This window comes from Podarcis erhardii (assembly GCF_964252035.2).
Source record: "Podarcis erhardii genome assembly, chromosome: 14".
NCBI lineage: Eukaryota > Metazoa > Chordata > Lepidosauria > Squamata > Lacertidae > Podarcis > Podarcis erhardii.
The window spans coordinates 2,961,494-2,976,705 of record NC_138503.1 but is presented as its reverse complement, the minus strand read 5'-3'; the positions used below and the strand labels follow the sequence as shown (position 1 = coordinate 2,976,705).

The following is a 15,212-nucleotide window of genomic DNA, read 5'->3' as shown; positions in this document are numbered from 1 at the left end:
ACCGAAGTTATTTAATGTTAAGTGCCAATTAATGATGAATCAAGCTCTAGTTGATTACTGTAATCTTATGTGACCAAGTCCACCCAACCAAGCAGCCTTTTGTTTGGAAAGTGTCACCTCTACCTGGGTCAGCCAATTATCCTGACTGTTTCTTGCAAGGGCGTTAGGAGGCTGTTTCCCCACTTTTCAACCTAAAGCCCTCTCTTGGCCTCAGCAGAGTTTGCTCAGGGCATGCATGTGCTTGAATTCCTGCCATGGCTGCTACTGGGGCAGGTGAAACCAATCAACCATTCCTCGCAAGGGCAGTATAACAAGGCACCCAGGTGTTACACTGTCAGCACACATATGCCAACGTTATGAGCTGAAGAGAATTAGGTGGTGGGCAAAACAGGCAAGCTTTTCTCTCAAAGCTTACCAAAGAAAGATCACACATTCAGAGCTGGTCCCATTCAGAGCCAATGGGAATTTGTCCATTACTGAGGTATGAACCACCAAACCTTTACAGTACACTTTTATAGGGAAAAGATGCAAGGCAGTGTCACAGAACAGGAGAAAGAAGGTTTGCCCTTCTGGGTTAGGAGTTTGAAACAATGGGTTGAAACAAAAACACCAGAAGGGCAATCCATTTCTTTGGAAGATTGGAAAGGAAACATCACAGGCATTTGCTAGGTTGGGGACTGGCCTAGGGAATAAAAGTGTTTACTTGAGCAAGCTGAGGTCTGGGATGAATGCAATCAGTTAGTGGAAATACTTTAAACCCATTCCTACACAACTAATCCCTTCTATTGTCCACATCTTCCAACTTTTCACTTCTGTCTGGCAAACAACCCCAGCTGTTGGCTAAGGAGGGAACAGCAGCTCTAATGCTTGCTTTCATATTCCCTCCAAACTTTTGTATCATGTCCATTAGATTAAGAGTCCTGTAGGTAGAAACTTATCTTTTAATGTGTGTACACTGCTTAGAAACTTTCAGGATCTTTAGAACTGCAGTTGTAATCATCATCATCATCATCATCATCATCATCATCTCTTCATGCTCTCTCCAACTGCTCCTTCACCCTTATGTTAACGTTCCATATGCCAAGCCATTTCCTTTCCTTTCCCCTCCTTCCAAACACAAACCCTGAACAATGTTAATCACAGTAACATTTCCATTTCCTTTGAACCCCCACCTTCTCGAAGAACAACTCTCTCGTATGCAGGGAACTTGGTCTGAACTGGCTGGGCAGAAAGGTCCTCTCTGCTTTTCCTGAGGTTTCTTTTTGAGCTACGTAGACCCCGAAACCTCCAGAAATCTGCACGGTCCCCACCAGCTGTCTTTGGAAGGGTGTACTGCACGCTAGCCAGTTGCTCAGCTCTGTGTGGAAGAAACAAGGACAATGAACACTGACACTGGGGGGAAACAGCAGCCTCACTTAGCTCCTAGACCTGAGTTTCCAAGGCTTTTCTGTGCATGTGCCAATTCACATACCAACTTTGGTTCCAGGCAAAGCAAAATGGTTAAATCCAGAAAGGATTCTGCTGTTTGCCCTATAGGTTGAAAGAGCTGCATGCATCTCCAGCATCTCCAATGCTTCATCTTCACACATTCAAAATACGGTTATGATTATCAAGGGCAAATCTGTACCTTGCATATGTACTCTGAATTGCAGCTCTGGGAGCTTGAAGTTTGCAAATTCTCTTAAATGAACAAAGCAAAACTCTTAAATGAACTAGTCTGAAGTTTCAGCAATTCCATCCAAGAAGTTCAGCACAATGCAGGTTTACAAAAGCTTAGCCGTTCAGCCAAATAAACGCTTCCCCAAGAGCTATTCTGAAATACCTGTTTTTGTTGGGTATAATGCCTCTTTCCACCTCTTTGTGATTCTTGCCAATCCGAATAGCCAGCCAGGATCCAAGCTTGCCATTGTATAATGTATCCACCACTCGAAACACCTCTCCTTTGTTGAAGCTAAGCCCGTAGGGAGATTCCTTCTCGTATTCAAAATGAGTTCTTATATAAAATGAATCTCCTACATCTGACTCCACAATGCGCCGATAAACTGCAAGAATGGAATAAAAGCACAAACTTAATGCTTTATAGCACTTACAGAAAACTATTATTGAATCGCAACAATAGATTTGAGAATAAGCTGAATTCTGTAGCTCGGAGCGGTGAACCTGTGGTTCCCCAAGTTGTTGCTAGCCTACATTTCCCATAATCCTTGACCACTGGTCATGCTGTCCAAGGCCGACGGGAGTCCAACAATATCTGGAGAGCCACAGGATCCCCATCCCTACTGCAGATGGTTAAAAAACCTGAAAATGGCAAAAGGCATGATGGTTTTCAGCACTATCAGAATGTACTCGAGAACTAATTGGTATTGCAGTACCAGCATGTACCCATGGTCAGGGATGAACAAAGATCCCAAGTAAACATGCTTGGAACTCTTGAGACACTTCAATGCCAGGCGCACTGAATTGGGAGCACAACAAAGCTAATTTCTCGGGTGTGTTGCAATGTACCAGTTCATTAAGCTACAGGAATAAGCTGACAGGACTGAATTTTATTTATTTGCAAAAATGTCTATACCATTAGCATTAAGAAAAAATAATGTGTTGAACAGCATAAAATTAACAATGAAGTTATAAAACAAAATACAAAATACACCACAAATCAGGATCAGGAATACTCCACTGCTCCAGTGCAAAATCAGAAAGCTAGAGTCCCCATTTTGAAGGAACTCAGGTGTAAATTATACTTAAACGTTCAGGTCTGCCAAGTGCATCATGGGGTTTATTAAGTAATGGGCTGTACCTCTACCATTTTCCATTCACACAAAGCAGATCCCACAAGCCTGAAGTGTGCACACACCTTGTATAGGCAAGGAATGTTGTAGTTTGGTTCTGTTTTGCTGCTGCCTACTACCTTGGACTAATTAATGCCAATGACTCAGATAACAGTATTAGATTGCAGATACTGTAGGCTTTAAAAGAAGTGACCTGGACAAGGAAGCCCCGCTGCTGCTAATCCACGGTGTTGGGGACAGCTCTCTTTTGATTATTATCCAAGAGAGTCTATCAAAATAGTTTTTGTCCTTTCATTAAAAGGCAGTTACTTACCATCCTTTTTCTTCTGTGCCAAAATTGTTACCTCTTCCCCTTTAGGGAGGTCAAGCAGAAACAGTACTGCTTCCTCTCTGATGATATTTGTGAAGTCTACGTTATTTACCTGGTGCAAAGCAACAGTTCAAAAAGTTACTACGCAGTTGACAGAACCCAAGTGTGCATCTAGACATTCTCTCTAGTTGCATTACTATGTTTGTATCTCGTAGCAGATGTGCCATGAACTTTATAGTCTCTTTCTCCTAAGCAAATTGTGTTGAGAACTCTCCACAACCAAACCTTAAGACCATCTTTGAATGCCCTGCTCTGGGTACCTTTTTGGTAGTGGCATATTCCCTAGAAAGGCCTGCCTGGTACCTTCTTTGGGGTATTTTGGCACTAGGTGAAGAACTTTTGATGAATCCAGGCCTTTAAACTGCTATGCCAGAAGCGGTTTAGTCATGTTGACCGCATATCCTGGAAAACTGTCTGTGGACAAATGCCGGCTCCCTCAGCCTGAAGCACCACATCCCATAGCTGCCTTTGACTGGATTTAACTGTCCAGGAGTCCTTTACGTTTACGTTTCAGAAACCTAGTTTTATAAATTATATGCTACCTCCATGCAAGGATTATTTATTGTTTATTGTTTTTTATTCTTAGTTTATACTTCATTACTATTTTCCTGCAAGCCACCCAGGGAATGTTTATTGATGGCATGCTATATAAATCTGTATCATCATCATCATCATCACCTTAATATTCAAGATTGCCACCTACCCTGAGAATCTGATCTCCTTCTTCCAAGCCTTCTTTGGCAGCAGGGCTATCCTCTAGAACACCAGCTACGAATATCCCGACATCATTGCCACCAGCCAGCCGCAAGCCCACACTGTCTCCTTTTTTGAATTTCACAAGCTTCATGCTTGGCCTGCACGGATTAGGAAATATTGTTTAATAACTGTCTCTTGCCAGCCCATCCTTCACCACAAAACCTTTACATTTCCAGTTTCTTTATGTACTCTGAAATGCTGTCAAAAGCCCTTATATCCTAGCAGGATTACTGAGATCACACACAGATGCGCTGTTAGTTCTCTTGCAGGTTACAGATGCCCAACTGGCCTCAACTAGAAGCTGGGCATTTGGTGTTGTTGTTCCCAAACTGCAGAAGACTCTTCCAGCAGATTCAGCAGGCATCCTCACTTTAGATTTACAGGTATCTTTGGAGATTTTTTTTAATACCAACAGAGCTATGCAGTTGTCTAAAATGCCCTTTGAGTATCCAGCCATTTTAATGATTGTTTCATATTGCTTTCAATGTTTTCATGTTGGGATGTTTTGTGAGAGGGCAGCAAATAAATACTTTTATGAATGACTATTTTAAAAAAGACATCAGTCTTTACACAGACCTAAAGTACCAACCCTGCTCATGCTTTTATTGAAAGAGACCACCCATTTTCAGGCATCCTTTATGTTTGCACCTGTTTCAGGCAGTTATAAAATTAGGCCATGTAACTTTCCAGGTGCAAAATGGAAACAGGCCACAGATTATGCTATTTTAAAAGACAGCTCATGATTACTTACTAGGAAAGTGGGAGCTGTTTTGTTCTAGAGTACCTGGGAATCTGGTCTTGCCCAACCCTCTCCACTGAATGCCAGCTGCCTCCTTAAATCAGGATCCTGGGCCAACAATGGGTGCTTAAAATGTGGTGTGGAAAAAGAACAGCCATTTTACTTCCATTTCTCCCAAGAGGAACATAGGAAGCTGCTTTAAAGAGAGTGAGACTCTTGGTCCTTCCAGCTTCCTACTGTGCACAGTGCCTGCGAATGCTTCTCTCGGGTTTCAGACAGAGGACGTTCCTAGGCCTATCTGACGATGCTGGGGACTGAACGTGGGACCTTCTGCATGCAAAGCTGGTGCTCTGCCACAGAGCTGTGATCCTTCTCCATCTTAGGTTTGCTTCACTTGCATGTTAACAGCTTGCTCACTGACCTGCCTTTGACACCATCATTGAGTGATGGTTTAGTGAGCAAGGGAGGGTTTGTCAGAAGTGCATAGGTCCTCTGTACACATTTATGTTTTGGATACATACACCTAAGCATGCAATGTGAACAAGATAAAACCCTTGCATCATACAGGTATGCTCAATAAAGCCAGGATGGATTTCAGCTTCCTACAGAGTGTGATTTAGTGGAAAAACCAGCCTTGCTTCTACATAATACGTGGAGTGACCATTAAAGGAAATCATGGCAACTGTAGCTAAGGGGGGAAGGGGGTCCTCCAGTATTGGAAGCACAAAAACTTCCTGATGAAACTGTAGGTTGAAGACACTGGCTCAACAAATTGCAGGCACTAGGCCAGGTGCTGTTGGACTACAGCTCCCATCACCCCTGATCCCTGGGTCCTGCTAGCTAGGGATGATGGGAGTTGTAGTCCAAAAACAGCTGGGAACCCAAGTTTGAGAAACACTGTGCTAGGTGAGCCTGTGGCCCTCCATATTTTGCTGGACCACAACTTCTATCACTCCTCACCACTGGCCATGCTGTGTGGAGCTGGAATCCAAGGCTACCTGCAGAACCACAGATCCCCCCACCAGGCGGATCCGTCAGGGGGCAGATACACTGCCCATGCTGATCTGGTGAAAGACAAGGAAAAGCAAGAGTTCCATTACCGAAGCATTCCATCTTCATGGGTTGAGTTTGGAAGAGGGCCATCAGATGGACTAACGGGTAAATCCACATCTGGCTGACCCGCCTGTGCATAGACTGGTTTTGGTTCTGTTTAGAAAGCACAAAAGAAGATTGAACAAATGCATTTTAAAAGCACACACAAATACAGGTATGACTTGGCTTGCTCCTTTGCAAAATTCATTCAGATCCAATCTCAGGAAGAACAGGGGACAATACAGTGCTTTTAAGTCCTCAGTTTGATCCTTTATAATTTTACCAAGATTTAACACATCTTTATTTCTGCCTCTAAGCTGTGCCTAAGGCAACAGTGGGGAGCCTCCAGACTGTCAGCCAAATAAGGCCTGCCAAACGTCTACACCCATCTGCCTTGTACCTGACATCAGAGATGTATCATTAGATGTGAGGCCGGTAAAGATACAGCTCCTTGCCAAAAGCAGGGGTCCAAAAGATCTGGAGAGCATCAAGCTGGCAAATGCTGTTCTACACAATTATGTATGTAAGAGGACAGACTGGGAAGTAATACATTTATTTTTAATGTACTAGAATTTTTAATTTACAATGTACAGTATTTAATATGGTTGCATAAAAAGCTCCGCAGATAGTATATGCTTCAAAATACAAAAGCTAAACTTCTACTTGGAGAGCATTCAATAAATTGGAGGGTACAATATGACTTGCAGCCTTTTGCTTTATTAAAATAATTTAACATGACTACAGAAATTAATATTATGGTAATCATTTTAAAAAATGATAGAAAAATGTAATTACATAGATGCCCGTGTTTAATTTTCATTAGTTGTTCGTGTTTAATTTACTGTTCAAAACTGATCTTCTACATTTAAAAAACAAACTTATACAAATTCAGATATTTTACATCCCTTTCATGGAGTGAGCTTAACTTGAAAGCCGAGGACACATATTCTGTTGAGATTCAATGTGAAGCTCGGCATTCAAACAGCGCTAGAATGTTTCTCTATCATGGTGCGGGAGCAGGTGCAGAGGACGAACATCTGCCCAGGACCAACACCCACAATTTGCTAGTCATAGGGAAACGTCACCACCTAAGATTAGTTAACTCATGAGCAGAATTATAGTTGTGTTAAAGGATGTCTTAAACCCAAGATAGCAGGGAACCAGGTAAATATATTTCAGGAGTGCACAGAGCCATGCGGCAAGGTATAGCAAAAAGCAATCCACTTCGAGCGGCATCATGCAGGAGAGAGATGAGTTAAGAATTGTCTGAACTGTACAATGAGATGTTTTTAAGTGCTAGGGGCAGGGAAGCAGTGGCACTGGAACTATAGGTTTTAAACATGAGGAATTAATATTTTTTTTTCAAATGGGGTAAGCCCAACTTGAGTTGCAGCTAATTAGACTAGAAGAAATAAAATCCGACTTTATATTTGCAGTCATGAGCACTTTTTAGAGGGCAGGCAGCAGCCTAGGAGGGCCTTCTCAGTGGTGAAACTCCCTCCTCACAGTGGTGTGCCTGGCCTCTTCATTATGCAACTTCTGGAGAATGAGGAAGGCACACTTCTTTACCTGGCCTATTGACACTTGAGGGGTATGTTTTTAGGACCCACTTTTTATTGTTTTAAATTGTTTTTTAATGTTGCGTTTTAATCTTGTGGCCTGTCCTGGGGACCTTAGGAAAACGATGGGAAGTAAATAAATAAATAAATAAATAAATGAAATCCTCAACTGCTGCAGTACGGTAGTATAGCTGTACATACCAGGGGTTGCAACACTTAATAAATCAAACTGATCTATTTTTACAACTGTTGATCAACTAAAAGCATGACCTGATTGATCAAGCAGATTTTTTTTAAAAAGTGTGTATACTTAAAAACCTGTACATGATAAAGACCATCTTAGAAGAGGCATAGGATGCTACTGCCTTTTAGCAATCCAGACAGTTGGTCCATCAGACCAAACATTCCCAGCCCTACCCTGGAGATTGAAGCTGGGACGTTCTGCATGCAAAGCAGATGTTCTATCATGAGGTGCAGCCCTTCACCCTTTCTCTACCCCATGAAGGAATGCCTCAAAGATGCAGGTCATCTAAAAATGCTGAGTATGTTTTTGCTTCAGAATGATTGCTTAACCTCACATGCAGACTGAATTGGTTTAAAACACAGGGGACTGAAGAAATCCTAGTCAATTTAACCAGGCAGTAGCCTTAATACTTGCCAGGAAGTGGCGGAGTCTGCTTATCATTTCTCTCCGTTACAGATTCTTCCAGTGATTTGGAAATTGTGGGTTCCTCTACATTTTTCACAGGTGTGGAGACTGCTCCTGGCTTTGCTATTCTTTCATCCTCTCTACTTCGGAGACTAAATCAAGAAAAACAAAACTTCATTTAAAAATCTTCAACAGTAATTCCACCAAGGAAATCTAGAGAATCAAGTAGTTGTAGATTACACCCGTCATAAAAATAGTATGCAGGTGACATTGCTCTGAGGATTTTCTGTGGAAATGTCTAGCACAGATTAGGCGAGATCCTTAGAGATGCAGGCACTAATTGCTACAGACTTCCTCACTTTTTATGTGGCAAACCTGTTTCACTCCAAATGTTTCTGGAATCTAATTCCCAACAGCCCCAGACAGCATGGTCAGTGGGTCAGGGATGGTGGAAATTGTTGTTCAGCAGCATCTGGAGCTCCCCCCGCCCCCCCGCCCAGGTTGCCCCCTGCTGGGTTAAGGAGACAGTGTCAAGTGGGCTGGGAAATGGCTCCTGTGAGAGAAGCTGGAGTTCTGCAGGCTCAAATTCCCACTCAGCCACAAAGCTCACTGGGTGACCCTGGAGCAGGCTTGTCTCTCAAGTCCAGCTTACCTCACAGGATTGGGTTAGGGAAAATGGGAGAAACCCTGTTCTCCTTCGGAGGATATACAGAACAAACCATTTTTAGAAAGTCACACAGATTTACCTCCCACCCCCCGCCAAACCTAACTCGGATATAATGAATAACTAAATAAGAGAAAACAATACTTGTTTTGATTTGCTAATACAATTGTCCCCCACCATAAATGCCTAGCAAATTTCCCGAAAGGAGAGACGAAGTGCTTTCTTTGCCACCATACAATCAATCTGCTACAGCTAGATGGCAGCGCTGCCTCAATATCCACACTGCAAACAGCAATAAGTCAATGGTTGGATGGCCATGTCTGAAGTCAAGCACAGCTTTTGTAAACACAGCAGTTTTTCAGAAGAGGAACAGAGCTGCCACCAAGTTATGCCAGATGGGTGGGGTATAAATAATAAACTGTATTATTATTATTATTATTATTATTATTATTATTATTATTATTATCATCCTCATCATGCACGGTGGGGAGGCATTCAAATACTAAGCACCAATTATTTGATTTGACGTTTAAAGAACCCAAAGACTATGCGACAATGTTATTAATACTGTATACACATCGAAGAAAAAGCACTTCATGCAGGAACGCCTTGCGATTTTGAAAACAAATGCTAAATGCTTAACAGCTAGAAGAAGTGACGTTCATAGGCAAAATCCATTATAATAAACACAAGGAAATACAAAAACCACAGCACAATGTTGTGGTCACTTCCTCTTCCACAGTTTGCAGTGAAACATACTGGGGTCCCAACCTGGTTCTTTGCTCAAACCCTACATTGCCTACTGCTCTTGAAGCAGGGACACACATAGCATGACAACATCATTACAAAAGCTAGCTTACTTTTGTAATGATGTTGTCGTGCTATGTGTGTCCCTGCTTCAACAGCAGGGGTGACACACACAGCATCTACCCCAGGGCTGCATTTCAGAACGGTCCTCATTCTTTTTGCTGCATGTGGTTCCACTGGAGAAACTGCACAAAGAATTATTGTAGCTACTGAAATCTGAAAGGAGGACCCAGCATCTGATGCCTCTTTTGACTCCCAACTCCCTCTCCAACCCAACCATCTAATTTTTGGACTTCAGCTTGCTTTACTCAAAACACACAAAGCTGCCTTACAGATGAATCCCACAACTAGTCTACCAAGCTCAGCATTTATTCACTTTTGTTGTTGTTTCTTAAGCATATACCACAATGGAACCCGAGGTTCCCAGGAGGTCTCCTATCCAAGCACTGAGCAGACTCAGACCTGTTTAGCTTCAGCAAAGTGGTGGTCTCTAGTTCCTTCAGATAAATCTTCTCATTTGTGGTGGATCTCAAAGAAAGGAGGTTGGGTGTCTTTCCAGCCCTGCTTAAAATACTATCTTGGCTGTTGGAAGTAGGGAGGTGAACCTGGCTGCTTGAAAATGGGGGAAACTACAGCCCTCTCCCATGGGCAAGCCAATCCTTTAATCTAGAACATTTGTCTTCAGTTTGTGTGCTAGAACCCACACAAACCTAAAAAGTGAGTCATGCCAATGGGTTCACTGAATTTGCTTGCTTGTTTCAGCTGATGCAATGGAGGCCTGGGCTGCCTTATCTTTAATGCAGAAGAATGGTTGAAGACCACTAACTGAAAAGGGACCCAGAGCATCTCTCAGGTGGTGAGATTTGGTCTACTGACTGTAGGCTGCCAAACCTTACTTTGCAACCATGCACTCTTCCAGGTTTGGCTGGGTTGCTTGCTTCCCAGGTGAAAGTGTGATGGCTGCTGTCCTTAAGCTGTGCAACTAAGTGATTTCTTAAAATATTGAAGCATGAAGTACTGCTTTGTCTAACAGTACTTTATCGACCTCAGCCTCTTCTCTTCCACCCACCTCTTCACAGCCTCGTAATTATTTGATGTTATTTATGTGAATGACATTTGGGAAGTCATGACTTCACAGTCCATTTGCTTTCATACCTTCAATCTGACAATGTCACAGAGAGGAAGTGCATCGCAGGGCTGCCAGAAAGCAGGCACCCAGATACCAACAGTAAGAATCTTCCACAAAGGAATGAATGGGAAGCAGCTGACAGTTCCTGTACATCACTGGCAGCTCCATGCATCTAACTGCAAACCATGGTTTGGCTATTTGTGCCTGAACTTGGGGCTCACTCTTTTCCCCTCAGCCACTGCACACTTCCAGTTCTCTCCCTCATTTCCTTGCTCTCACGTAAACCATAATTTTGTTGTGACAGGAAAGCAAAGCAAAATATAGTCTGTACCCCAGTTCAGATGTTAATGACTAACTGTGATGTGCACAAACAAAGGAAGTGAAGGAGGGAAATGAGATGTTTGGCTGCACCCATTCATGAACACTGTGTCTCTTAGAAACATACGTTGGGGCTGGAAAGTTTATTTTTTAATACCCCACCATGCATATGCTTTGAAAATTTCTTTTTTCCTTTAATGTCATGGTTTTTATGGCCTTTGGCTACAACAGTAAGAATGACTGAGGTAAATTAAGGAACAAGATGGTATACTCTTGCAGGTAAACAGTACTAGAATACAGTGGTGCCCCGCAAGACGAATGCCTTGCAAGACGGAAAACTCGCTAGACGAAAGAGTTTTCCGTTTTGGAGGTGCTTCGCAAAACGAATTTCCTATGGGCTTGCTTCGCAAGACAAAAATGTATTGCGAGTTCCTGCGGGTTTTTTCCCCTTCCCCCCCTTTTTCTAAGCCGCTAAGCCGCTTATCTGCTTATCCGCTAAAAGCCGCTAATAGCGCTAATCCGCTAAGCCGTCAATGGGCTTGCTTCGCGAGACGAAAAAACCGCTAGACGAAGAGAGTCGCGGAACGGATTCTTTTCGTCTTGCAAGGCACCACTGTAGTGGTTCAATTCCTTCCCAAATGCACTGGACAAGGAAGCCCCAAATCAGAAAGGCAAGGTATAGCTTTCAACAAGGAAAATAAAGATGCAGTCAAAGTCCCCCCCCACCCCAACGTAAGAATGGCAGCTCATCCCAATTTTTTGAACTTTCTAGTAAGCATTCAGCTTCCCCAGTTTTTAAGATACATGAAGTGTCTTGACACTCTCATTGTTCCTAGGTGACAGAATGCTGTTAAAAATTACAGCTGCATTTCCCATGAGTCATCAAAGGTGTTATTTCGCTGTGTATGTGTTCTGCCAGTATTGCTTTTACTTCTAACATCTGTGCTGTGTCAGGAAGGGTTTTTTATATATAAAAAGGATGCTTAATGCTGCAGCATTTTAAAATAACCTTCAGTCACAAAAAGTGAAGTCAGCTTCATGTTTGTTTCATCAGTGGCAGCTCACTTCTTAACAAATTTTCGTCCTGCCGATCAAATGCACACAATTCAGACACACAACACTCCCCATTTAATCCTTGTATGCTCCCAGTGTCACAAGAATGTGAATGGCATCTGAGCCCTTGTCCACAGGATCACTTTCTGCCTCTTTCATAAGTCTTTTGGGACTGGTGGGCAAAAGCTCTTTTACTGGAGGAGATGGTTTCCAAAAAATGGTTCTGCCACAGATGATAATTCTGAACACCCACAAGAACTGCCTTTCCCAAGACAAGCCATCTAGCCCAGCTTTGTATCTCCAGCAGTGGAGAGCTAGATGCCAATTTCTAATAAAGCACCTAAATAGAGCAAAAAGCTGAAAGGAATCAAGACAGATGAAGAGACTTAAAAACTATTTCAGTTTTATAGCTCATCTTCTGAAATTGATAGCAACTCAAATATCAAATAAAAAAATCCTGAACAATCCTGAACACAGAATTTTTACAGCACAAAAACACAGCTCTGCAATAGCAGCAATTACCAATAAACCATGGTTATCAGTATCTCTACAAATGAGTCTCAGATCAAGTCTAAAAAGCTATCTCTAGATGCCTGTCTCAGGCCTTTGAAGGTAAGAGTCCATTAAAGCCAGAAGACAGGAAGAGGACAAGGCTCACAAACAGCACCCAGGGACTACCCCCACTGCCTGCTCATTTATTAGAATATTTGTATAGTTGTATCATTAAAAATGTCAGTGCTGTTTGCAGCAATAAAAAATAAAACCATAAAAATTTAAAAACAGACATCAATTAACCATTGTGGAATGATGTATTCTTAATTGCTGGCACAGGCCTGGCAGAATAGAAATCTTTTCAGCAGGCACTTAAAAAGGGCGGCATTAGAATACAACAGCCGCTTGTTAAACACATAATAAATGTCACAACAAAGTGATGTTGTAACACCACCAACCAAGTGTGAGCTAAGCAGACTGCCTTGGAAAGGGAGTTTCATAACCTTGGCATTGCTACCCTCTTGTGCTTCAAAACCAGGTGAATCTCTCATGATGGTGGAGCAAGGAGATGGCAGTGACCATTTTAAGAACATCCAATTGATGTGCAATCGTGGATGTAGGGGTCCTTTGGGACCCAGAAGAAGGTGTAACAGGGGCAGGGCATAACAGGGTGGGGCACGCTTACAGGCGCTCCACCGACGCATGTGGGAGCCAGGAAAGGGGGGTTGGCCCTTAACTGTAGAGCAGGGGTGGAGAGCCAGGGGCCCTCCAGATGCTGTCAGACTTCAACTCCCACAATTCCTACTTGCCATGTTGGTGGGGGTGACATCTGGAGGCCACAGGCTCCCCATCCCTGCCACAGAAGACTTTAAAAGTATCGCTTAGCACCTAGAACTGGGTGCAGATACGAATTGCAAAAGAAATGGGTGGGAAATGAATCTGCAATATTAAAACATGAAATACTCGCCAAATGGCCATTTCCACCTTTAATCTGGGGAATGGTTTGTGTTAGCCCCCCCACAAAAGCAAGCACATGTGTTTGAGTGTACACGTCAAAACAGAAATTGTATACAAGCACAAACCTGAAATCTCCTCCCTCTCAGGCTACATACAGAAGCATCATTACTCACTCCTGTCTCGCTTGGGCTAACCAGAGCAAGTCAGACACAAACAAACAATGCAAAATTCAGGCAGCTTAACATTTTGTAGGTAGGTTATGCCTGTGGCGTCAAGCCTTTGGATTCCATTAATTGCTGCACCATGCAACTACATAGCTGGCCTGCCATGCACCTAAATACTGCACACATATTCCCAAGCGTCTAGTCAACTATTTTGTTTAACAAGTCGATTTAAAATAGTACAAGGCTACCATCACCTGCCATTGCTGGGCTGCTGTGGAGAATGTCTGGAATGGTCTGAAGGCTCTGACCTCTGGTCAGGAGATCGTGAACGACTGCGGCGGGGCCTGTCATGTGATCGGTTGGAATGATCGGATGCCAGCGACTGAATTTCTGAAATGTCTGTTAAATAAAAGTTGTTTTTTCCATGAAATGATTTATAAAAAATGATGACATGACCTGCCCAAAATGGATATAAGGTTTTGCAGAACTTATTATATGAAGTGTACTGGACCATCTACACCCCACCCCCAAATCACTTGTACTGGCTAAATTTGCATATAATGCTAAGCCATGGTGTGGGCGTGTTTAACCATGGTTTCAACAAACCACAAGTTGCCTCACAGGCTTCCTTCTTCAAAGCTTTGTCTGCTTCCCAGCTGCTCTTGCCTGGTGCTTCTGTAGCTTGGCAAGCATCTGGTGTGGGATGGCCAGGGATACTATAGTTAAGCGAGACTGTTGCGTTAGAACGTAAATGCTAAACTGTAGTTAAAGTAAGTGACCACTCATAAGCCAACAACAAACCATGGCTTCACATTGTGGTTTGTTTGGCAGAAATCAGGCAATGGTTCGTCTGCTGGGCTGTGTTCAGGTGTTCAAACAAGCCACTTGGTGAAACAAACCATGGCTTTGCATTATGTGTGAACTATAATTCTACTTGTGCAATATTGAGAAACCACTGATATATATTTTTAAAGGCATGCAATTCTAATGACCAATGTTTGTACCAGCTGAAAAATCCACCCCATCTCCCTTGTCTATATACACACTCCGAGTCTTGCTACATTTAACATTTAACATCTTTGTGGAACTGGAATATAACAACAACCCTGTTTCTACCTTTAAAGACAAACAGATCCGTACTCACCATCTCTTTCTGAAGCATTGACTGAGTGAATACTATCAGAAAGATCTGGGACATTCAGCAAAGTTGCTCGTTCATCCCTTTGAACCACCATCTTCAACTTGCCCTTTGACCTTTCTATTAGGGTCTTGGCATCTGTCAATGACATATTTTCTGTGACTGTTCCGTTTATCTGCAACAAAGCAAAAGGACTACTGATAGGAACCGAACAGAAAGTCAGCAGTTTCGCCTTGATGGCAACTTTGAAGACTAGAGGGAAAGGAAGGAAGAGACCTAGACAGACAGACAGAAGCCTGATTGCTCACTCTGGCTGTGGTGGCATTTGACCAAGTCATACTCAGAACAGACCCTTAGAAATAAATGAACTTAAGTCCACTGATGGGTATGCTTTGAACATGTCTTCATTGGATACCACACTACAGAAAGGCTGAGATGATGTGACTTGTGCTGGGTTGGAGGGGAGATGCGTGCAGTTTAAATACTCAATGTAGGGCACCAGCCAAAGGGTAGGAAACTACACACCTGGTTTATGG

At 42.8% G+C, this 15,212-nt stretch overlaps 1 protein-coding gene across 10 annotated transcripts in view; it reads right to left on the bottom strand.

Annotated features, from left to right (window-relative positions):
- Window positions 1-15,212, bottom strand: part of TJP1 (tight junction protein 1) — a 326,291-nt gene that overhangs the window by 31,452 nt on the left and 279,627 nt on the right. For all 10 annotated transcript variants that reach the window (XM_081838649.1, XM_081838645.1, XM_081838646.1 and 7 more), the window contains 8 exons: window positions 14,683-14,851; window positions 13,793-13,937; window positions 7,964-8,106; window positions 5,755-5,860; window positions 3,863-4,013; window positions 3,103-3,211; window positions 1,823-2,042; window positions 1,173-1,357 (listed from right to left, as the gene is read on the bottom strand). In XM_081838649.1, coding sequence (XP_081694775.1) covers window positions 1,173-1,357; window positions 1,823-2,042; window positions 3,103-3,211; window positions 3,863-4,013; window positions 5,755-5,860; window positions 7,964-8,106; window positions 13,793-13,937; window positions 14,683-14,851 — 1,228 coding nt within the window. The remainder of the gene's footprint in view (window positions 1-1,172; window positions 1,358-1,822; window positions 2,043-3,102; window positions 3,212-3,862; window positions 4,014-5,754; window positions 5,861-7,963; window positions 8,107-13,792; window positions 13,938-14,682; window positions 14,852-15,212) is intronic.